Raw genomic sequence first — 23,290 nt, 5'->3', positions numbered from 1 at the left:
CTGAGAATTATAAGACGTAGAGGAGTAAGAACTATACTCATGGCTCCGGATTGGTCAAGAAGGACTTGGTACCCGGAACTTCAAGAGATGCTCACAGAGGACTTATGGCCTCTGCCGCTAAGAAGGGACTTGTTTCAGCAAGTACCATGTCTGTTCCAAGACTTACCGCAGCTGCGTTTGACGGCATGGCGGTGGAACGCCGGATCCTAAGGGAAAAGGCATTCAGGAAGAGGTCATTCCTACCCTGGTCAAAGCCAGAAAGGAGGTGACCGCACAACATTATCACCACATGTGGCGAAAATATGTTGCGTGGTGTGAGGCCAGGAAGGCCCCACGAAGAAATTTCAACTCGGTCGATTCCTGCATTTCTTGCAAACAGGAGTGTCTATGGGCCTCATATTGGGGTCCATTAAGGTTCAAATTTCGGCCCTGTCGATTTTTCTTCCAGAAAGAATTGGCTTCAGTTCCTGAAGTCCAGAAGTTTGTCAAGGGAGTATTGCATATACAACCCCCTTTTGTGCCTCCAGTGGCACTGTGGGATCTCAACGTAGTTCTGGGATTCCTCAAAACACATTGGTTTAAAACCAGTCAAATCTGTGGATTTGAAGCATCTCACATGAAAAGTGAACATGCTCTTGGACCTGGCCTGGACCAGGCGAGTGTCAAATTGGTGGTTTTTTTCTCAAAAAAGCCCATATCTGTTTGTCCATTCGGACAGGGCAGAGCTGCGGACTCGTCCCCAGTTCTCTCCCTAAGGTGGTGTCAGTGTTTCACCTGAACCAGCTTATTGTGGTGTCTTGCGCCTACTAGGGACTTGGAGGACTCCAAGTTGCTAGATGAGGTCAGGGCCCTGAAAATATAGGTTCCAGGACGGCTGGAGTCAGGAAAACTGACTTGCTGTTATCCTGTATGCACCCAACAAACTGGGTGCTCTTGCTTTTAAGCAGACTTTTGCTAGTTGGATGTGTAATACAATTCAGCTTGCACATTCTGTGGCAGGCCTGCCACAGCCAAAATATGTAAATGCCCATTCCACAAGGAAGGTGGGCTCATCTTGGGCGGCTGCCCGAGGGGTCTCGGCTTTACAACTTTGCCGAGCGGCTATTTAGTCAGGGGCAAACACGTTTGTAAAATCCTACAAATTTGATACCCTGGCTAAGGAGGACCTGGAGTTCTCTCATTCGGTGCTGCAGAGTCATCCGCACTCTCCCGCCCGTTTGGGAGCTTTGGTATAATCCCCATGGTCCTTTCAGGAACCCCAGCATCCACTAGGACGATAGAGAAAATAAGAATTTACTTACCGATAATTCTATTTCTCGGAGTCCGTAGTGGATGCTGGGCGCCCATCCCAAGTGCGGATTATCTGCATTACTTGTACATAGTTACAAAAATCGGGTTATTATTGTTGTGAGCCATCTTTTCAGAGGCTCCGCTGTTATCATACTGTTAACTGGGTTCAGATCACAGGTTGTACAGTGTGATTGGTGTGGCTGGTATGAGTCTTACCCGGGATTCATAAATCCTTCCTTATTGTGTACGCTCGTCCGGGCACAGTACCTAACTGAGGCTTGGAGGAGGGTCATAGGGGGAGGAGCCAGTGCACACCACCTGATCCTAAAGCTTTACTTTTTGTGCCCTGTCTCCTGCGGAGCCGCTATTCCCCATGGTCCTTTCAGGAACCCCAGCATCCACTACGGACTCCGAGAAATAGAATTATCGGTAAGTAAATTCTTATTTTTTCAGTTGTTCACATTGTAAGATGTGTCAGAAGCTTGTGAGTGCAAGTACGCTTTTGCTTGCAGACATCTTTTCCTAAATTCAATAAAAGTGCATATGTGTCCAACTCTCAATGACCAATAGCGATTACTACTAGCTCCCTTAAATTATGTCATGATACTTAGATTACACTAGAGATCAGCCTGTTGGCTTAAACTGTATTAAATAAATTTACCATATAGACAGAGACAGCTCCAACATAAATATATAAATGTGCAATGCCAATGATTGTGTTGTTGTTTTTTGACAGCAGAAACCTAACAGCAGTAAAGTAATAAGTACTGCAAAACAACCTCACCAGAAAACCATTAGTAAGGACTCAGAACAGCCAAATGCAGCCAAACTTACAAAAAGCAAGGTAAGACTATCTTTATTCTTTATGGTTGTGGAAGGTGTGATCATTTTAGAGGACAACAAAATTCCAACATCGAGATTTTCAAATTAAAAGGGGAAGTTTAAGGTCATTGGCCCTCATTCCGAGTTGATCGCTCGCTGCCGATTTTCTCAGCGCAGCGATCAGGTATAAAAACGGCAAAACTGCGCATGCGTACGGGCCGCAGTGCGCACGCGCGATGTACTTTCACACAAAAGTATGTCGTTTTACACAAGGTCTAGCGACTCTTTTCCGTCGCTCTGTTGATCGATGAGTGATTGACAGGAAGTTGGAGTTTCTGGGTGGTAACTGACCGTTTTCTGGGAGTGTGCTAAAAAAACGCAGGTGTGTCAGGTGAAAACGCAGGCGTGCCTGGGGAAACGGGGGAGTGGCTGGCCGAACGCAGGGCGTGTTTGTGACGTCAAATCAGGAACTAAACAGACTGAAGTGATCGCAACGAAAGAGTAGGTCTGCAGCCACTCTGAAACTGCATGAAAAAATTTCAGCACTGTTCTGCTAACCTTTCGGTCGCACTTCTGCTAAGCTTATACACACTCCCACAGGGCGGCGGCTTAGCGTTTGCACTGCTGCTAAAAGCAGCTAGCGAGCGATCAACTCGGAATGAGGGCCTTTATTCAATCTAAGTAATTTATTAATATATTATAAATTCTGACTTTCCATTACATCTTCAATAAAAGTAAGTTTGAGCAATGACAAAACACTCCTATAGCACAGCATAACATGTGCATTATGGTCATGTATTTGGTCCTGTTTTTGTATATAAATCCAGCAATTTGTAGTCTGTACAGAGCAGGCAAGTCAAACTCAAAATCTCAGTCAGGCCGAATAATCAAGATCTAAGCCTGAGTAGACCGCAAGAAAAAGAAAAGGTCTTATATGGGTGCAGGGACTTCTGGGATATGTAGTCTCTATCTCTCTGATGTTCTATAATGTGAGGACATGAGGAATGGGGTAAAACTATTTGTGGTGTTTCATTCTCTATAGTGACTAATGTACTTTTTAGCCCTTTTGTTCCCTTGTCTCTCTTGCTGGTGCCACTATGTGTGTGTGTGTTCATTCACAGGACTCAAACTATTGCATTAGCCTGTATATTGTATACTGCAGTGGTTCCCAAACTTTTGTGAATCTCTGCGCCCTAAAGTATTATAAAAAAAAATTCACGGCACCCCATGGCCAAAAGTTTCTTAATGAGAAATTTAGAAATAAATATTAAATTAAGTAAATTGTGTTTATATGTCATCCATAGATTCAACTGTGTGGTAAGGGTCAAGATTTGCTTTTGTTTGTCCACATGTTTTATGATTGACAGCCACCAGCACTGGTTTTGCCTACAGGTTGAGTATCCCTTATCCAAAATTCAAAATCCCACATTTTTGGGATCCCTACTGAGATAATGACATATATATTATATATTATGTGTATATATAGATATATTATATAGATGTATAATATAATATATAGTATATGTGTCTTTATCTCAGTAGGGGAACCAAAAATGTGTGATTTTGAATTCTGGATAAGGGATCTATATTACATTGACCATAAATAATTTGAATTGGCCCTGGACCACCAATCCAAGGCACCCCAGGGTGCCACGGCACACAGTTTGATAACCACTGCTATACTGTAACTTTACTCAGGTAAATACAGGTGTGTTTAATCTGGTACATAGTGCGGGATGCTATCAATTTACCTACAATCAAAATCCCAAAGGTCAAAATCACGACAACCATTGACTGACAGTCAAAATCCTGACAGGGTCCAAATATCGACCTTTTCAATACCGACAAGGTCAAAATACCGACATTTAACACGTTGATAGGTCAAAAGTCAACATAAGTTTTTCATGAGTTTTTTTAATTGAAACCGACTTGTTCATACTTTACCATACCAGTAGAACTGGAGGAGGACTATAATAGTGTGCCGAGCGCCTGCAGCATGGCGAGGGGATGAGGTACACTTATACGGTGTCCATGTCAACCTATGTCGACATACACACCAAAAAAAAATGAAAACCTTATTTCGACTTTTTGTCCTGTCAACATTTTAAATGTCGGTATTTTGACCTTGTCAGTTTTTTTACCTTGTTGGGATTTTGACCGTTGGTCAACTGTTGTTGGGATTTTGATTATAGGTATTTCATACTGATCCCCATAGTGCTGTCATGCTGCTGTGTTATGTTAGGGGCATGCCATTCTGTGTATCAGGTCACATGTTAGGTACTTGCAAGTTATCATTGATACGCCTGCTTAACCCATCTGTTATCCTTATATGGCCACACAGGAAGTATCTATAAGGGGAAAAGAAAGATCTCACTGAAAAAGCATCTCATGGGTTAAATTCCACCTCCACAGGGGACACTCAGGGCTTAAATCAAGTTTCATGTCATTGTTTCTTCTATTTGTTTCCCTCTGTTCATCTCTGGGCACTAACATACATCTGGTAGCCTGAGCCAGCATGTGGTCAGCAGGAGAAGGACAGCTGTGGGAGGGAGAGGGAGAGACCTGAATCAGGAAACTGTGCAACTTCCCCAGGTGAACACAGCATTGGGAATTTGGAAGGTTTTAAAAGAGGTTGTTGAGGTCAACTCCTGATGTTAGTCGCAGAACTTTGGCTAAGGGGTGATTCCCTGCCAAGGTATCTTGTGGAACGCATCACCAGTTCTGTGGGAATTTATACAAATTTACTCCTGCGTGGACTTATATAAATATTCTCCTGTGGACTAATCTGCTGTCACTCTTGGGTGGACACAGTGATAGTTTGGCTATGTGGATCTGTTTCTGTAATTTCTGTGTGGAATTGTTGTGGAACCAAATCCTCTACTGGGACTGACTCTATCTGTACTGCTACCTGCGTATTGTTTCTGTGCTACATTTACCTCTGGTTCCTGAGTATTATCTACTTCTGTGTGTGGTGAAAAATAAACCATTACTCTGGTTATATCTGCTCTGTGGGTGATTAAAAGAACCCCCTATCTTCACAAGATCACCCATCAGCATCCCCATTGGAATAATATATGCTACTCCTCACCTGTGGATGAATTATGGCAGGATGTAGGTTCCTCGCTGTCTGCTGGGTGGTACTGCAGTAGCACTGGGTCTGGCAGGCCACAGGCCTCTATCTGTGCTGGGTGGTGCTGCTGTAGTGGCATTGAATCTGACCGTTTGGCAGCTGCTGTGCTGGGGTTGTTCTGGCTAGGGCTGGGAGGTACCGGCAGATTGTGTCACCCTCCCCGTTTAGTGTGTGCAGACTAGTGCGGGCGGGTCCATTGCGTGACGTCATAACGCTTGTGATGTTCGCCACACCTGCAGTGCGCCTCTGGGAACTGAACTTGTGAGGGCCCAGGACAGAGTTTGTGGGGTCCATCCATGGGCAGCCTAGGCTGCCTTGCAGAAAATCTGGCCCTGATTGTGGGGTCGCAAAAAATAAGCGTGCGGGCCACATGTTTGACATGTCTGGCACAGAGCAATATTGATGAAAGGAAGTCTTTACGCAGCTTTTGTTGTCCATGCTCCCTTGCCTCATTCTGCTCCTCTTAATGTCCTGGGTGCACTGGATGATCATGTACGTAGGGCTTATATGAGAATACAGTATGAAGTATCGCTGCACTATGTTGTCTGTGCCAGATTTCTCAAATATAAAGCAAGACGAGAAACTGGTAAATGGAGTTCACAGGAGGGACTAAGTGGGACACTGGACTCAGCTCCTGCTGACCCTTAGCCGCTGCTTAGTACAACCTCCACTGGAAACACCCGTGAAAATAGTGTGCTAAAGACACTTACAGTATCGAAATGGGGAACTGTTGGCCTAGATAAGAAATGATGTTGGTGAGCTATGTTTGAAATATAAGAAAATGAATAACATACAGTAGCATCATTTTCTTTGTGAAGTCAGTGCCCCAGTTACAGTATCCTGATAGCACAGGTGTAATTGGAAAATGATTCTATAAGGTCACAGTCATCTTATGAGCCACCGAGCCCGCAGCATGGCGAGCGCAACGAGCCAGCAAGGGGCTTTCTAGCGCTTGGCCCACTGCCAGCATTCCGGCAGCTGGAATCCCGGCATTGGTATTCTGACCGCTGGGATCCCATACCTAACCAGTATCCGAACAGACATTATTACTTATTGCTTGGTGCAACAGTTGTTTAGACATACTCTTCAGCATGCCTCAGGCTTTCTCACTGTTAAATGTGTGTCACTGTCAGTCTATTTAGTAAATTCTTCATTCTGACTCTCACAGACTGGCAATTATGCTTGGATGAGAAGTTTATTGTCTGATTACTAGTTTCCAACACCATAGCACTTTCTCTGTCTTACAAATTGCTGTACAAAGAAGCCGTGATAATTAATGTTTAAACTTAGTGTTTGAAATTTAAAAGCTTGAAAAGCGATTTAACATCAGTCTGCATTGTACTTTATATGTACTGTGTGCATACCATGTACACAGGGTCATTATGAAATAAACCATGTTACACTAGCTTTTACCTTCTGTCCTCAATGCTGCTCAGTAATGTCTGTGAAGCTACAGTTCTGTGACCTGTGTTTGTCCATTTAATATCTCCATGCTCTCTGTATTTTATGAAAAACTTTTCTGCACTTCATTGTTTCTGTACTGTATTATGTTCATTCTGCCAAGTGCTTCGAGGCCTATTGTAGAAAGAGAGCTATCTAAATAAAATGACTATTATTATTATTATTATTAATACCGTATAATTTATCATTACCCCTTCAGGGAGGGGAAGAATTCTGTCACTGAGGCTTGCATTTTTGATTATCTGTATTGTACTAGTGCTTGTGTGCCCAGTGAGCATTATTCTATTATTACGCTGTGCTTACCTTTCCAGTTCTTAGTAAAGATCTGCTTCCTAGTTATGAAGGAAGTTGCACATTTTTTTAAATATAATTTTTATGCTCCACTAAGAACAACAATACACATAAACTAAAACCATTAATATATAAAAGATACACAATTTTAAAGAGACAAGCAAAAAAAAAAGAAAACCCCAACACAGCTAACTTTATCCTATCGATACCCAATTACTTGCCTCTTTCCAAAAAGTATAGAACACTTGTCCACCCTATTCTCAGTCTCTAAACCACAAGCTGGTCTTTGGTTCATCAAGGGTCTATCTTGTTTCACTACTCCCTAGTGATTCTCCTCTTAGCCTTTACCCATGTGGTGCACCCCATTTTCCTTCCCCATAATATTTTTTTATTAAGTATTTTATTGAAAGTTTCCAATAATAGAAAAAAAAAACAGTAAGAAACATAAAAAAGCAAATAAATAAAAAGCAAAACAACATAAAAGAAATTGGAGCATGTATAACAGAAACAATAAAAACATACCATGAATAATGAGCACATTGTAGCATAAGTACGCGGGATACAAAATCCGGTAAGAAGATATACAAAATTCAAATACACTTTTTGGAAAAAAGTATTTGGCCACACCTGTTAATTATTGAGTTTAGGTGTTTCAACCAAACCAGTTGCCGGGTTCAGTATTATTGACTGGCAGCCGGGATGTCGGCGGTCACGATACCCATGCTGACATCCCGTTGTTTGAAATCCCGACAGGGGGAGGTAGGTTTGGTAGTTCGAAATCCATATCTTGTACCAGAATCGCGGGTGAGAGTTCGTGAGTTTAGAAATTGAATAAAGAGTAAAGAAAGTCACAGTTGTAGTTTTATGAGCCTGTATCACCTAACTTGAATCTATCATTTTATTCATAAGGTGATTGATCTAATAAATCTAATATTTTAAGGTGCTATTTTTGCAATAATTAATATGCATTGCATATATAAAATAATAACAATGTTACTCAATACAATTTAACACAAAGGAAATCAACAAATTACAATAACATGAAGATATCACTTTGTCAGCAATATTAGGATTAAGTGCAAAGGTCCGTGGAGCCTATATATTAATATTACTGTTATGACCAAAAATGACTCCATATCACGCCTAAGCAGTGGTTGGGTTTTTTTTTCTTCAGTCTAACGGGAGCCTTACACTGGCAGTGAGGCTTTTCAGCAATATATATGTCTGAGCGGCCATTGTGCCAGGCATGTGCTGCGCAGGGCCGTCTTTTCATATGGGCACAATGGGCAGTTGCCCAAGGGCCCTAGGAGTATAAGGGTCCTAGGTTGATAGCTGAGGGTCCCCTTTTTCCAGGGGTACCATATTTTTGAAAATCGGCCCTAGGGAACAAGAGATATCCAACTTCAAAGAAGTGGTCCCCATCCAAACCTATTAATTGCTCTTCCCAGGCAGATATCTCGTGTTCTGTGAGGCTCAGTTTTTCTGAGGGTATACACCAAAAGCTGAGACTCTCCCGTATTGGTGGACACTGGCAGCTTATGTCTGTTATACCCAGAACCAGGGATATCAGCCTTCCAGCAGCTCCACACACCTGTTATGCAGTTTTATATTTTCGTTGGTGGATTGCTCTGGCTCCTGAACGATTATCCCCAAGTCCCCAGCACCTCCTGAAAGGTGGGATGCAGTGGCTTAGCAAGGGGGGTACGGCCCGCACTCTGGTGTCACCTGCCGAGGGCTGACACCAAAATGCCAGCTCCTACGCAATGACAGGAGCTGAGTGTTGCACTGTGACATTATGTGCAGCACTCTGCTCCTGACGCACTGTAGGAGCTGGCACTGCAGCCATGGCACTACCTGGGGGGCAGCCCCACCTACCGAACCCCTGGAGTGACGAAAAAACGGTCGTCGGGACATGAAGCCCGTTCCTCCCGTGAAGCCCCACATCTTTCCTGCGAAGCCCCACCCTTTTTTCCGGTTCCGCAACGGGTGTAAGTGACGCCTCTGGTGGGACGCTGGTGTTATTTTTATCCCATTAGACTAAGAAATCTATTTCCAGGAACTGGTGATATCTGCAGTCAAGTAAGCTACCCTCCCACCAGAAAATTATGAATATTAAGCCCACTCCACTATCCACACCCTCCCCTGCGTATTAAACAGTGGCGTAACTAGAAATTTTTCTCCCCCAAGCCAAAAAATTCGTTGGCGCCCCCCCCCCACCCCCACCCCCACCCGCCGCATAATTGGGAGCAAGAAAGGGGCGTGGTTTTGTTGGAATGGGCGTGGTTTCTCATAAAGGGGCGTGGTATTGCAGGAAAAGACTACCTTATACCCCAGTTTTGCAACCTGCACGCCCAGACGTTAGCCACCACAGGAAAGAAAAATAATCCTGATTCATGCCCCTTACATTATTTGTCATTTTTCCTCCTTATAGTAATGCCCAGTATACATTATGCCACATACTGCAATGGCCCTTAGACATTATTCCACACACAATAATGCACATGACACATTATGCCACACACCATAATGCCCCCGACACATTATGCCACACACCGTAATGCCTGTGACACATTATGCCACACACCGTAATGCCTGTGACACATTATGCCACACACCGTAATGCCCCCGACACATTATGACAGGAATCGCAATGCCCGTTATACATTATGCTACACACTGCAATGCCCCTGATACATTATAGCACATACAATGCCTGTGACACATTATGACACACACCGCAATGACCTTGAGACATTATACCACAATGCCCGTGATATAGTATACCATACACCGTAATGCCTGTGACACATACCGCAATGCCCTGCCCGTTATACCCTATGCCACACACCGCAATGCCCGTTATGTATTATGCCACACTGCAATGACCCTGAGACATTATACCACATACCACAATGCCCGTGATATAGTATACCACACACCGTAATGCCTGACACATTATGACACACACCGCAATGTCCGTGATACATTATGCCACACACTGCAATGACCCTGAGACATTATACCACATATCACAATGCCCGCGATATAGTATACCATACACCGTAATGCCTGTGACACATTATGACACACCGCAATGTCCGTGATACATTATGCCACACACCGTAATGCCCATTACACATTAAGTCCTACAGTAAGGCTTCTAATTACTTTTCAATTACCTTCTCGTTGTCAGGGGTTTCATGCACTGGGTGTCATGCTCGTTGCCAGGTGTTTCATGCACTGGGTGTCATGCTCGTTGTCAGGTGTTTCATGCACTGGGTGTCATGCTCGTTGCTAGGAGGTAGTCCTTGTTGCTAGGGCTGTGCTCCCAGTGCCACATATGACCCCAGTGCCAGATATTCCCCCGCGGTGCCAGGTACTCACATGCCCCCGGTGCCAAATATAGCCCCCCCCATGTGCCAGGTAGACATATACCCCCCCCCCAGTGCCACATATGCCCCCAGTGCCAGATATTCCCCCCCAGTGCCACATATGCCCCCAGTGCCAGATATTCCCCCCGTGCCAGATATGCCGCCAGTGCCATATATTCCCCCCCCAGTGCCACATATGCCCCCAGTGCCAGATATTCCCCCAGTGCCAGATATCCCCCCTAGTGCCAGACATCCCCCCCCCAGTGCCAGACATCCCCCCCCAGTGCCACATATGCCCCCAGTGCCAGATATTCCCCCCGTGCCAGATATGCCGCCAGTGCCATATATTCCCCCCCAGTGCCACATATGCCCCCAGTGCCAGATATTCCCCCAGTGCCAGATATCCCCCCTAGTGCCAGACATCCCCCCCCAGTGCCAGACATCCCCCCCCCAGTGCCATATATGCCCCAGTGCCAGACATCCCCCCCCAGTGCCAGACATCCCCCCCCAGTGCCATATATGCCCCAGTGCCAGACATCCCCCCCCAGTGCCATATATGCCCCAGTGCCAGACATCCCCCCCCAGTGCCAGATATCCCCCCCAGTGCCAGACATCCCCCTCCCAGTGCCAGACACCCCCCCCCCCCAGTGCCAGATATCCCCCCCCAGTGCCATATATGCCCCAGTGCCAGATATCCCCCCTAGTGCCAGACATCTCCCCCCCAGTGCCATATATGCCCCAGTGCCAGACATCCCCCCCCAGTGCCAGATATCCCCCCCAGTGCCAGACATCCCCCCCCCAGTGCCAGATATCCCCCCCCCAGTGCCATATATGCCCCAGTGCCAGATCTCCCCCCCAGTGCCATATATGCCCCAGTGCCAGACATTCCCCCCCCCCCCCCCAGTGCCAGATATTCCCCCCAGTGCCGCCGTCGCCGCCGCCGCTTATTGGAGGGACACGGAGGGCACAGATCGCCTCTCCTGTGTCCCTCCTGCTGCATCATCTCCGGCGGCCGCGGGTCTAATAGGGGGAAGTGCCGTCCGTGAGCCAATTAGAGCTCACGGACGGCACTTCCCCCTATTAGACCCGCGGCCGCCGGAGATGATGCAGGAGGGACACAGGAGAGGCACACGCTGTGCCGTCCGTGTCCCTCCAACAAGCGGCGGCGGGAAGGAGAAAGCAGACTGACATGCGGGCGCTCGTCTGCATGTCAGTCTGCTGTAATCAGTGGCGCCCCCGCAGCCCCTCGCCCCCAAGCCACCGCGAGGACTGCGGGGGCAGTAGTTACGCCACTGGTATTAAACACCCCCTACCACTCTGAAAGTCATGTACTGGGGCCCCTTCTTTCCGCCCAATGCCCACTTCTACAGTTTAGTGTTCTCCCATCCCGCCCCATCTCCCACCATATGTGCAGTAAAGGAGTAATTATCAGAAATTACTGCTCAAGGTCCTATATGCTCAGCAGAAGATAGAACACCACCTTCCGCCAGCGGGATATCAAAGCTGCCGCTGATAGGGGTGGGGGGTCCTACCACTGGAGGATGGGTAGAGGCCACAGTGCATTGCTTTGCCCAGGGATCTACAGTACACTGCAGTTAAGATGTCCCTAGTGCTGCGTAGGATACTGGAATATCCTACTACAAAAAATTAGTGATGAGCGGGTTCGGTTTCTCGGAAACCGACCCACCCGAACTTCAGCCTTTTTACACGGGTCCGAGCCGTGCTCGGATTCTCCCGTGTGGCTCGGGTAAACCGAGCGCGCCCGAACGTCATCATCCCGCTGTCGGATTCTCGCGAGATTCGGATTCTATATAAGCAGCCGCGCGTCGCCGCTATTTTCACACGTGCATTGAGATTGATAGGGAGAGGACGTGGCTGGCGTCCTCTCCGTTATAGTAGAAAAGACTGAGTAACTTAGTTATAATTGTGGGGAGGATTGGGGACGGGGAGCAGCTGTTAGGGAGTACAGTGCAGGGTTTTGATTATAATACCACCAGTGAGTTTAATCCGTTGTTTCTCTGCCTAAAAAAAACGCTCCACCATATCTGTGCTCACTCAGTGTGCTGCACTGCTGCATGATATATCTGTGCTGAGTGCACTGCTCACACTGCCTAATTGTGGGGACTGGGGAGCAGTTATAGCAGGAGTACAGTGCACAGTTTTGCTGACAGTGACCACCAGTCCAGTATACGTTTGTCTGCCTGAAAAACACTCCTGTGGTGGCTTTTTTCTTCTTCATACTACTAGTTTAGCAGTCTGCTGACAGTGTCCACCAGGTCCGTTATTATTATCCAGTATATTATATATATATATATAGCAGTACGGTAGGCCACGGCTGTACCTACCTCTGTGTCGTCAGTGCACTCGTCGTCCATAAGTAATATAATACTATACTATCCATCCATCTACATTGTATACCTGTGGTGGCTTTTTTTTTCTTCATACTAGTTTAGCAGTCTGCTGACAGTACAAATATGGGGTGGTATTTATCGATGTACAGGGCGCATGTATTAAATATAAAACATTAAATACATCCCTTAGGTTACTGGAGAGGTGGTGAATCCTTAGTGTGATAGCTTGATGGATTATTCTGGTGTTTTCTTCCTCCTCTCATACAATCATGTAAGGATCCAAATGTTCATGAAAAACAGAAAGTAGAGAGAGAAATGTGTAGGACAGTTTTTCCACCAATCGATTATTTCTACAACCTTAGGAACAGAAAGGCGTACCCCACTCACACAGAAACAAGTGAGTGGAAACCCATAAAGGTATCTTTACATCAGTAGGAGTGTTAGAGATTAATTTGCAGGGGCGTACCCAGAACTCACACAGGTGAAGTGATGGAAATTCCCATAAGGGTATCTTTAGTAAACCTTCAAATATTCATCAGATGCGTACCCCAACTTACACAGACAATGGTTAGGACATGTGCATAAAGGTATCTTTCAAATATTCAACCAGCAAGCAAGATGCGTACCACAACTCACTAGATATGAAGATGTTCAACTCCTATAATGGTATCTTTATCCACGGGCTTAAGCAGTTTTTCCACACAGGATACACAGAAAAGACCAGGAAAAAAGTTCCACTTTCTCAGTTTAAAATGAAGGGTTTATTTCCCAATGATATTAAAATGTGATAATACAATTATCACAAAAATAAACAAAAATTCAAACACTAAAAAGACAGGTCCGATTTTTTTTAAAAACGTCCCAGGTTACTCACAGTACTAATTGTTCAACGCGTTTCGGTCTTTCAAGAGGACCTTTTTCAAGAACTGTTTGTACTGTGTGGAATCTGGATATTTATGTTATAGACATCCAATGGGTGAGTAGCAGGAAATTACATCATTAATTGATTACTAAATTACATCACTTCAAAACTTCAGCAAAATATATAAATGCTTTATACAGAGTAAACCTCCCATGTATTAAATACTATTTTAGTTATTTGATATAAATTATAGGGCCTTAAAAGGTCTTAATTCGACCTTAAAGTACAGAACCGCTAGGAATCATGGGTGATGTAGTACGAATGGGCGAAAGTGCATGCCCATATAAGGAAATCCGCCGGATGTTCAAGGTTCTAATAGATAGGGAGAGAAGGGCTATAACAGTGAAAACAACCTAACTATTAGATAAGGTGCCTTAGCTGTCTAGATCCATTGTATAAGATAACAGGTACAGTTCATTTTTTTGTCCGTTTTCGTGTAAAGCCGCTATGACTTATGGGGGATGTAGTTTCCATATAGAGTTCTGATTTCCTTATAAGGAGATCCGCCGGAAGTCAGGTGACGGGTCCTCCAGTGCGTCCTCCATTATCCCCTCATATAGGTTCCGTTTGTGTGCGCGGACCGGAAGTGACGTTCCGCAAATCTTAGAGGTTTCCCAGGAGAATCATGGGATATGTAGTTTAGCGGCCAGATATGTACGGACTCCAGAGATGTTAACTAAATATTCAGCAAAGTATAGAAACAGAAGTTAATGGACATATTACATGGAAAGAAGTTATTCTAAGATGTTAGCATTATGATTAAACAGAAAACGGACTATAATAAAGAAAACAGATTACACTGAAAAATGTCATTTTGTTTCTCCTCTCACAGAAACCACTTAAGCTCGAAATCGCAATTTAAGCCGTGTGGATTCAGGGTCCCATATGTAAAAATACACTGCATCTCTGACTTTGCAAGCTGTGAAGCCAGATCTTTCCTACGTTTATTTTCTTGAACATGTTTAATACCATAAAAACCCACTACCTCTGTAATAGAGCAATTGTGTTTAGTCTGAAAATGAGCAGAAAGTGAGTGGTGGCTTTTTTCTTCTTCATACTACTAGTTTAGCAGTCTGCTGACAGTGTCCACCAGGTCCGTTATTATTATCCAGTATATTATATATATATATAGCAGTACGGTAGGCCACGGCTGTACCTACCTCTGTGTCGTCAGTGCACTCGTCGTCCATAAGTAATATAATACTATACTATCCATCCATCTACATTGTATACCTGTGGTGGCTTTTTTTTTCTTCATACTAGTTTAGCAGTCTGCTGACAGTGTCCACCAGGTCCGTTATTATTATACAGTATATTATATATATATATATAGCAGTACGGTAGGCCACGGCTGTACCTACCTCTGTGTCGTCAGTGCACTCGTCCTCCATAAGTAATATAATACTATACTCCATCTACATTGTATACCTGTGGTGGCTTTTTTTTTCTTCATACTAGTTTAGCAGTCTGCTGACAGTGTCCACCAGGTCCGTTATTATTATACAGTATATTATATATATATATAGCAGTACGGTAGGCCACGGCTGTACCTACCTCTGTGTCGTCAGTGCACTCGTCCTCCATAAGTAATATGATACTATACTATCCATCCATCTACATTGTATACCTGTGGTGGCTTTTTTTTTCTTCATACTAGTTTAGCAGTCTGCTGACAGTGTCCACCAGGTCCGTTATTATTATACAGTATATTATATATATATATATATATAGCAGTACGGTAGGCCACGGCTGTACCTACCTCTGTGTCGTCAGTGCACTCGTCGTCCATAAGTAATATAATACTATACTATCCATCCATCTACATTGTATACCTGTGGTGGCTTTTTTTTCTTCATACTAGTTTAGCAGTCTGCTGACAGTGTCCACCAGGTCCGTTATTATTATACAGTATATTATATATATATAGCAGTACGGTAGGCCACGGCTGTACCTACCTCTGTGTCGTCAGTGCACTCGTCCTCCATAAGTAATATAATACTATACTATCCATCCATCTACATTGTATACCTGTGGTGGTTTTTAGTTGTGCGCATTAAAATATGGAGAACAAAAATGTGGAGGTTAAAAAAATAGGGAAAGATGAAGATCCACTTCCACCTCGTGCTGAAGCTGCTGCCACTAGTCATGGCCGAGACGATGAAATGCCATCAACGTCGTCTGCCAAGGCCGATGCCCAATGTCATAGTACAGAGCATTTAAAATCCAAAACACAAAAGATCAGTAAAATGACCCAAAAATCAAAATTAAAAGCGTCTGAGGAGAAGCGTAAACTTGCCAATATGCCATTTACGACACGGAGTGGCAAGGAACGGCTGAGGCCCTGGCCTATGTTCATGGCTAGTGGTTCAGCTTCACATGAGGATGGAAGCACTCATCCTCTCGCTAGAAAAAAGAAAAGACTTAAGCTGGCAAAAGCACAGCAAAGAACTGTGCGTTCTTCGAAATCACAAATCCCCAAGGAGAGTCCAATTGTGTCGGTTGCGATGCCTGACCTTCCCAACACTGGACAGGAAGAGCTTGCGCCTTCCACCATTTGCACGCCCCCTGCGAGTGCTGGAAGGAGCACCCGCAGTCCAGTTCCTGATAGTCAAATTGAAGATGTCAGTGTTGAAGTACACCAGGATGAGGATATGGGTGTTGCTGGCGCTGGGGAGGAAATTGACAAGGAGGATTCTGATGGTGAGGTGGTTTGTTTAAGTCAGGCACCTGGGGAGACACCTGTTGTCCGTGGGAGGAATATGGCCATTGACATGCCTGGTCAAAATACAAAAAAAATCAGCTCTTCAGTGTGGAATTATTTCAACAGAAATGCGGACAACTGGTGTCAAGCCGTGTGTTGCCTTTGTCAAGCTGTAATAAGTAGGGGTAAGGACGTTAACCACCTCGGAACATCCTCCCTTATACGTCACCTGCAGCGCATTCATAATAAGTCAGTGACAAGTTCAAAAACTTTGGGCGACAGCGGAAGCAGTCCACTGACCAGTAAATCCCTTCCTCTTGTAACCAAGCTCCCGCAAACCACACCACCAACTCCCTCAGTGTCAATTTCCTCCTTACCCAGGAAAGCCAATAGTCATGCAGGCCATGTCACTGGCAAGTCTGACGAGTCCTCTCCTGCCTGGGATTCCTCCGATGCATCCTTGAGTGTAACGCCTACTGCTGCTGGCGCTGCTGTTGTTGCTGCTGGGAGTCGATCGTCATCCCAGAGGGGAAGTCCGAAGACCACTTGTGCTACTTCCAGTAAGCAATTGACTGTCCAACAGTCCTTTGCGAGGAAGATGAAATATCACAGCAGTCATCCTGTTGCAAAGCGGATAACTCAGGCCTTGACAACTATGTTGGTGTTAGACGTGCGTCCAGTATCCGCCGTTAGTTCACGGGGAACTAGAGAATTGCTTGAGGTAGTGTGCCCCTGTTACCAAATACCATCTAGGTTCCACTTCTCTAGGCAGGCGATACCAAGAATGTACACGGACGTCAGAAAAAGAGTCACCAGTGTCCTAAAAAATGCAGTTGTACCCAATGTCCACTTAACCACGGACATGTGGACAAGTGGAGCAGGGCAGACTCAGGACTATATGACTGTGACAGCCCACTGGGTAGATGTATTGCCTCCCGCTGCAAGAACAGCAGCGGCGGCACCAGTAGCAGCATCTCGCAAACGCCAACTCGTTCCTAGGCTGGCTACGCTTTGTATCACCGCTTTCCAGAATACGCACACAGCTGAAAACCTCTTACGGCAACTGAGGAAGATCTATGTTGGTGTTAGACGTGCGTCCAGTATCCGCCAGTTAGTTCACGGGGAACTAGAGAATTGCTTGAGGTAGTGTGCCCCTGTTACCAAATACCATCTAGGTTCCACTTCCACTTCTCTAAGCAGGCGATACCAGAATACGCACACAGCTGAAAACCTCTTACGGCAACTGAGGAAGATCTATGTTGGTGTTAGACGTGCGTCCAGTATCCGCCGTTAGTTCACGGGGAACTAGAGAATTGCTTGAGGTAGTGTGCCCCTGTTACCAAATACCATCTAGGTTCCACTTCTCTAGGCAGGCGATACCAAGAATGTACACGGACGTCAGAAAAAGAGTCACCAGTGTCCTAAAAAATGCAGTTGTACCCAATGTCAGCCCACTGGGTAGATGTATTGCCTCCCGCTGCAAGAACAGCAGCGGCGGCACCAGTAGCAGCATCTCGCAAACGCCAACTCGTTCCTAGGCTGGCTACGCGTTGTATCACCGCTTTCCAGAATACGCACACAGCTGAAAACCTCTTACGGCAACTGAGGAAGATCATCGCAGAATGGCTTACCCCAATTGGACTCTCCTGGGGATTTGTGGCATCGGACAACGCCAGCAATATTGTGCGTGCATTACATCTGGGCAAATTCCAGCACGTCCCATGTTTTGCACATACCTTGAATTTGGTGGTGCAGAATTATTTAAAAAACGACAGGGGCGTGCAAGAGATGCTGTCGGTGGCCAGAAGAATTGCGGGCCACTTTCGGCGTACAGGCACCGCGTACAGAAGACTGGAGCACCACCAAAAACACCTGAACCTGCCCTGCCATCATCTGAAGCAAGAGGTGGTAACGAGGTGGAATTCAACCCTCTATATGCTTCAGAGGATGGAGGAGCAGCAAAAGGCCATTCAAGCCTATACATCTGGCCACGATATAGGCAAAGGAGGTGGAATGCACCTGTCTCAAGCGCAGTGGAGAATGATTTAACGTTGTGCAAGGTTCTGCAACCTTTTGAACTTGCCACACGTGAAGTCAGTTCAGACACTGCCAGCCTGAGTCAGGTCATTCCCCTCATCAGGCTTTTGCAGAAGAAGCTGGAGGCATTGAAGGAGGAGCTAAAACAGAGCGATTCCGCTAGGCATGTGGGACTTGTGGATGGAGCCCTTCATTCGCTTAACCAGGATTCACGGTTGGTCAATCTGTTGAAATCAGAGCACTACATTTTGGCCACCGTGCTCGATCCTAGATTTAAAACCTACGTTGGATCTCTCTTTCCGGCAGACACAAGTCTGCAGAGGTTCAAAGACCTGCTGGTGAGAAAATTGTCAAGTCAAGCGGAACGTGACCCGTCAACATCTCCTCCTTCACATTCTCCCGCAACTGGGGGTGCGAGGAAAAGGCTACGAATTCCGAGCCCACCCGCTGGCGGTGATGCAGGGCAAGTCTGGAGCGAGTGCTGACATCTGGTCCGGACTGAAGGACCTGCCAACGATTACTGACATGTCGTCTACTGTCACTGCATATGATTCTGTCACCATTGAAAGAATGGTGGAGGATTATATGAGTGACCGCATCCAAGTAGGCACCTCAGACAGTCCGTACGTATACTGGCAGGAAAAAGAGGCAATTTGGAGGCCCTTGCAGAAACTGGCTTTATTCTACCTAAGTTGCCCTCCCTCCAGTGTGTACTCCGAAAGAGTGTTTAGTGCCGCCGCTCACCTTGTCAGCAATCGGCGTACGAGGTTACTTCCAGAAAATGTGGAGAAGATGATGTTCATTAAAATGAATTATAATCAATTCCTCCGTGGAGACATTCACCAGCAATTGCCTCCAGAAAGTACACGGGGACCTGAGATGGTGGATTCCAGTGGGGACGAATTAATAATCTGTGAGGAGGGGGATGTACACAGTGAAAGGGGTGATGAATCGGACGATGATGATGAGGTGGACATCTTGCCTCTGTAGAGCCAGTTTGTGCAAGGAGAGATTGATTGCTTCTTTTTTGGTGGGGGCCCAAACCAACCAGTCATTTCAGTCACAGTCGTGTGACAGACCCTGTCGCTGAAATGATGGGTTCGTTAAAGTGTGCATGTCCTGTTTATAAACCATAAGGGTGGGTGGGAGGGCCCAAGGACAATTCCATCTTGCACCTCTTTTTTCTTTCATTTTTCTTTGCGTCATGTGCTGTTTGGGGAGTATTTTTTTGAAGGGCCATCCTGCGTGACACTGCAGTGCCACTCCTAGATGGGCCAGGTGTTTGTGTCGGCCACTTGGGTCGCTTATCTTAGTCACACAGCTACCTCATTGCGCCTCTTTTTTTCTTTGCGTCATGTGCTGTTTGGGGAGTATTTTTTTGAAGGGCCATCCTGCGTGACACTGCAGTGCCACTCCTAGATGGGCCAGGTGTTTGTGTCGGCCACTTGGGTCGCTTATCTTAGTCACACAGCTACCTCATTGCGCCTCTTTTTTTCTTTGCGTCATGTGCTGTTTGGGGAGTATTTTTTTGAAGTGCCATCCTGCGTGACACTGCAGTGCCACTCCTAGATGGGCCAGGTGTTTGTGTCGGCCACTTGGGTCGCTGAGCTTAGTCACACAGCTACCTCATTGCACCTCTTTTTTTCTTTGTGTCATGTGCTGTTTGGGGAGTATTTTTTTGAAGGGCCATCCTGCATGACACTGCAGTGACACTCCTAGATGGGCCAGGTGTTTGTGTCGGCCACTTGTGTCGCTTAGCTTAGTCACACAGCGACCTTGGTGCGCCTCTTTTTTTCTTTGCGTCATGTGCTGTTTGGGGAGTATTTTTTTCAAGTGCCATCCTGTCTGACACTGCAGTGCCACTCCTAGATGGGCCAGGTGTTTGTGTCGGCCACTTGGGTCGCTTAGCTTCGGTGCAAATTTTAGGACTAAAAATAATATTGTGAGGTGTGAGGTGTTCAGAATAGACTGAAAATGAGTGGAAATTATGGTTATTGAGGATAATAATACTTTGGGATCAAAATGACCCCCAAATTCTATGATTTAAGCTGTTTTTGAGGGTTTTAAAAAAAAAACACCCGAATCCGACAAAAAAATTTCGGTGAGGTTTTGCCAAAACGCGTCCGAATCCAAAACACGGCCGCGGAACCGAACCCAAAACCAAAACACAAAACCCGAAAAATTTCCGGTGCACATCACTACAAAAAATGCAGCTTATTTAAACCTGCCATTTTTGTGTTATTTTAATGTAAAAGGGGCTTTAGGGGCCGAGTCAGACCCTGATGCTGTTGTGCAAAAATCAGCATCCCCTCTCCCGCCGCTCCACTTCTGTCACTCCCCTTAGACAAAATCTGCAATGGCTCCCATTCCCCTATAGAATCCTCTTCAAACTCCTCACCCTCACATACAAGGCCATATCTAATTCCACTGCTCACTACATCTCCAACTTCCTGCCTCATGCCTTGACCATCTCTGCTTTGCTTACATCCTGCCATCAGGCTACTTCCTGCTTGCTTGCGCCTCATGTCATCTGTCTGTCGCTCCTTGCCACTAGATAGTTAGCTCCTCAGAGCAGGGCACTCTTCCCTCTTGTCAAAGCCCTCTTCTCCTCACATTTTACTTACAGCTCTCTCCTACTCAGCAACCATCTTTACCCACATATTCTCCTGCTGGTAAAGGCTCATCTCTGTCTATGGCCGCTAGCCCCTAGTAGTACGCTGATTACTCCCTCGCTACTTACATCTAAGCTGTATTGTGTATTGAGAATTGTGGTGCTCTTTGTTAACTGTACTCGATTTTTGTTTTTGTTTTTTACTGTAATGTTAAGTTCTGTCTCCCTGTACTGTTCTATTGTATGCCCTTTCTACGGCGCTGCGAAACACTCCTGGCGCCTTAGAAATAAAATGTAATAATAATAATATGAAGCAATTTCTGCACATCTGCGCATGTGCATATGCTGGTACACACATGTGCAATGTCCTAAACTGCGGTCTCTTCAGAATACAGTTCAAGACCTTGTAGGAGGCAGGAACAGTGCATTGACGCCGCATTTTGTGGGTGTCGATGCTCCATTTTAGGGGCACAGACTGGACAACGCAGGCGTGTCTGGACCGTTTGCGGGGCGGGCTGTGGAGGCTGCGTGATGTCACACGCAGCTGCTGCAACTAGAGATGAGCGGGTTCGGTTTCTCTGAATCCGAACCCGCACGAACTTCATGTTTTTTTCACGGGTCCGAGCAGACTCGGATCCTCCCGCCTTGCTCGGTTAACCCGAGCGCGCCCGAACGTCATCATGACGCTGTCGGATTCTCGCGAGACTCGGATTCTATATAAGGAGCCGCGCGTCGCCGCCATTTTCACACGTGCATTGAGATTGATAGGGAGAGGACGTGGCTGGCGTCCTCTCCATTTAGATTAGGGTTGAGAGAGAGAGAGAGAGATTGACCTGAGGCTGTGATACTGTAGAAGAGAGTGCAGAGTTTAGTGACTGACGACCACAGTGACCACCAGAGACAGTGCAGTTGTTTGTTTTATTTAATATATCCGTTCTCTGCCTGAAAAAAGCGATACACACAGTGACTCAGTCACATACCATATCTGTGTGCACTGCTCAGCCCAGTGTGCTGCATCAATGTATATATATATCTGACTGTGCTCAGCTCACACAGCTTATAATTGTGGGGGAGACTGGGGAGCACTGCAGTGCCAGTTATAGGTTATAGCAGGAGCCAGGAGTACATAATATTATATTAAAATTAAACAGTGCACACTTTTGCTGCAGGAGTGCCACTGCCAGTGTGACTAGTGACCAGTGACCTGACCACCAGTATATATAATATTAGTAGTATACTATCTCTTTATCAACCAGTCTATATTAGCAGCAGACACAGTACAGTGCGGTAGTTCACGGCTGTGGCTACCTCTGTGTCGGCACTCGGCAGCCCGTCCATAATTGTATATACCACCTAACCGTGTTTTTTTTTTCTTTCTTTATAGTCATACTAGTTACGAGTATACTATCTCTTTATCAACCAGTCTATATTAGCAGCAGACACAGTACAGTGCGGTAGTTCACGGCTGTGGCTACCTCTGTGTCGGCACTCGGCAGCCCGTCCATAATTGTATATACCACCTAACCGTGGTTTTTTTTTCTTTCTTTATACATACATACTAGTTACGAGTATACTATCTCTTTATCAACCAGTCTATATTAGCAGCAGACACAGTACAGTGCGGTAGTTCACGGCTGTGGCTACCTCTGTGTCGGCACTCGGCAGCCCGTCCATAATTGTATATACCACCTAACCGTGGTTTTTTTTTCTTTCTTTATACATACATACTAGTTACGAGTATACTATCTCTTTATCAACCAGTCTATATATTAGCAGCAGACACAGTACAGTGCGGTAGTTCACGGCTGTGGCTACCTCTGTGTCGGCACTCGGCAGCCCGTCCATAATTGTATATACCACCTAACCGTGGTTTTTTTTTCTTTCTTTATACATACATACTAGTTACGAGTATACTATCTCTTTATCAACCAGTCTATATATTAGCAGCAGACACAGTACAGTGCGGTAGTTCACGGCTGTGGCTACCTCTGTGTCGGCACTCGGCAGCCCGTCCATAATTGTATATACCACCTAACCGTGGTTTTTTTTTCTTTCTTTATACATACATACTAGTTACGAGTATACTATCTCTTTATCAACCAGTCTATATTAGCAGCAGACACAGTACAGTGCGGTAGTTCACGGCTGTGGCTACCTCTGTGTCGGCACTCGGCAGCCCGTCCATAATTGTATATACCACCTAACCGTGGTTTTTTTTTCTTTCTTTATACATACATACTAGTTACGAGTATACTATCTCTTTATCAACCAGTCTATATATTAGCAGCAGACACAGTACAGTG

General features: G+C 45.6%; 1 protein-coding gene and 1 long non-coding RNA gene across 26 annotated transcripts in view; one reads left to right on the top strand and one right to left on the bottom strand.

The window, feature by feature from the left end:
* Positions 1–23,290, top strand: part of RIMBP2 (RIMS binding protein 2) — a 1,046,283-nt gene that overhangs the window by 236,847 nt on the left and 786,146 nt on the right. For 22 of the 23 annotated variants that reach the window (XM_063964621.1, XM_063964623.1, XM_063964618.1 and 19 more), the window contains exon 3: positions 2,027–2,134. In XM_063964621.1, the coding sequence (XP_063820691.1) occupies positions 2,027–2,134 (108 nt within the window). The remainder of the gene's footprint in view (positions 1–2,026; positions 2,135–23,290) is intronic. The other variant, XM_063964619.1, reaches the window with a different exon arrangement.
* The window catches only part of LOC135069015 (uncharacterized), a 109,208-nt gene continuing 99,409 nt past the window's right edge, over positions 13,492–23,290 (bottom strand). For all 3 annotated transcript variants that reach the window (XR_010255211.1, XR_010255223.1, XR_010255217.1), the window contains one exon: positions 13,492–14,314. This is a non-coding gene — a long non-coding RNA (uncharacterized LOC135069015). The remainder of the gene's footprint in view (positions 14,315–23,290) is intronic.

The sequence above is a fragment of the Pseudophryne corroboree genome, chromosome 1 (genome assembly GCF_028390025.1).
Source record: "Pseudophryne corroboree isolate aPseCor3 chromosome 1, aPseCor3.hap2, whole genome shotgun sequence".
Taxonomy (NCBI): domain Eukaryota; kingdom Metazoa; phylum Chordata; class Amphibia; order Anura; family Myobatrachidae; genus Pseudophryne; species Pseudophryne corroboree.
Note: the sequence above shows the minus strand (reverse complement) of the source record. Positions and strands in the feature narration are given on the sequence as shown.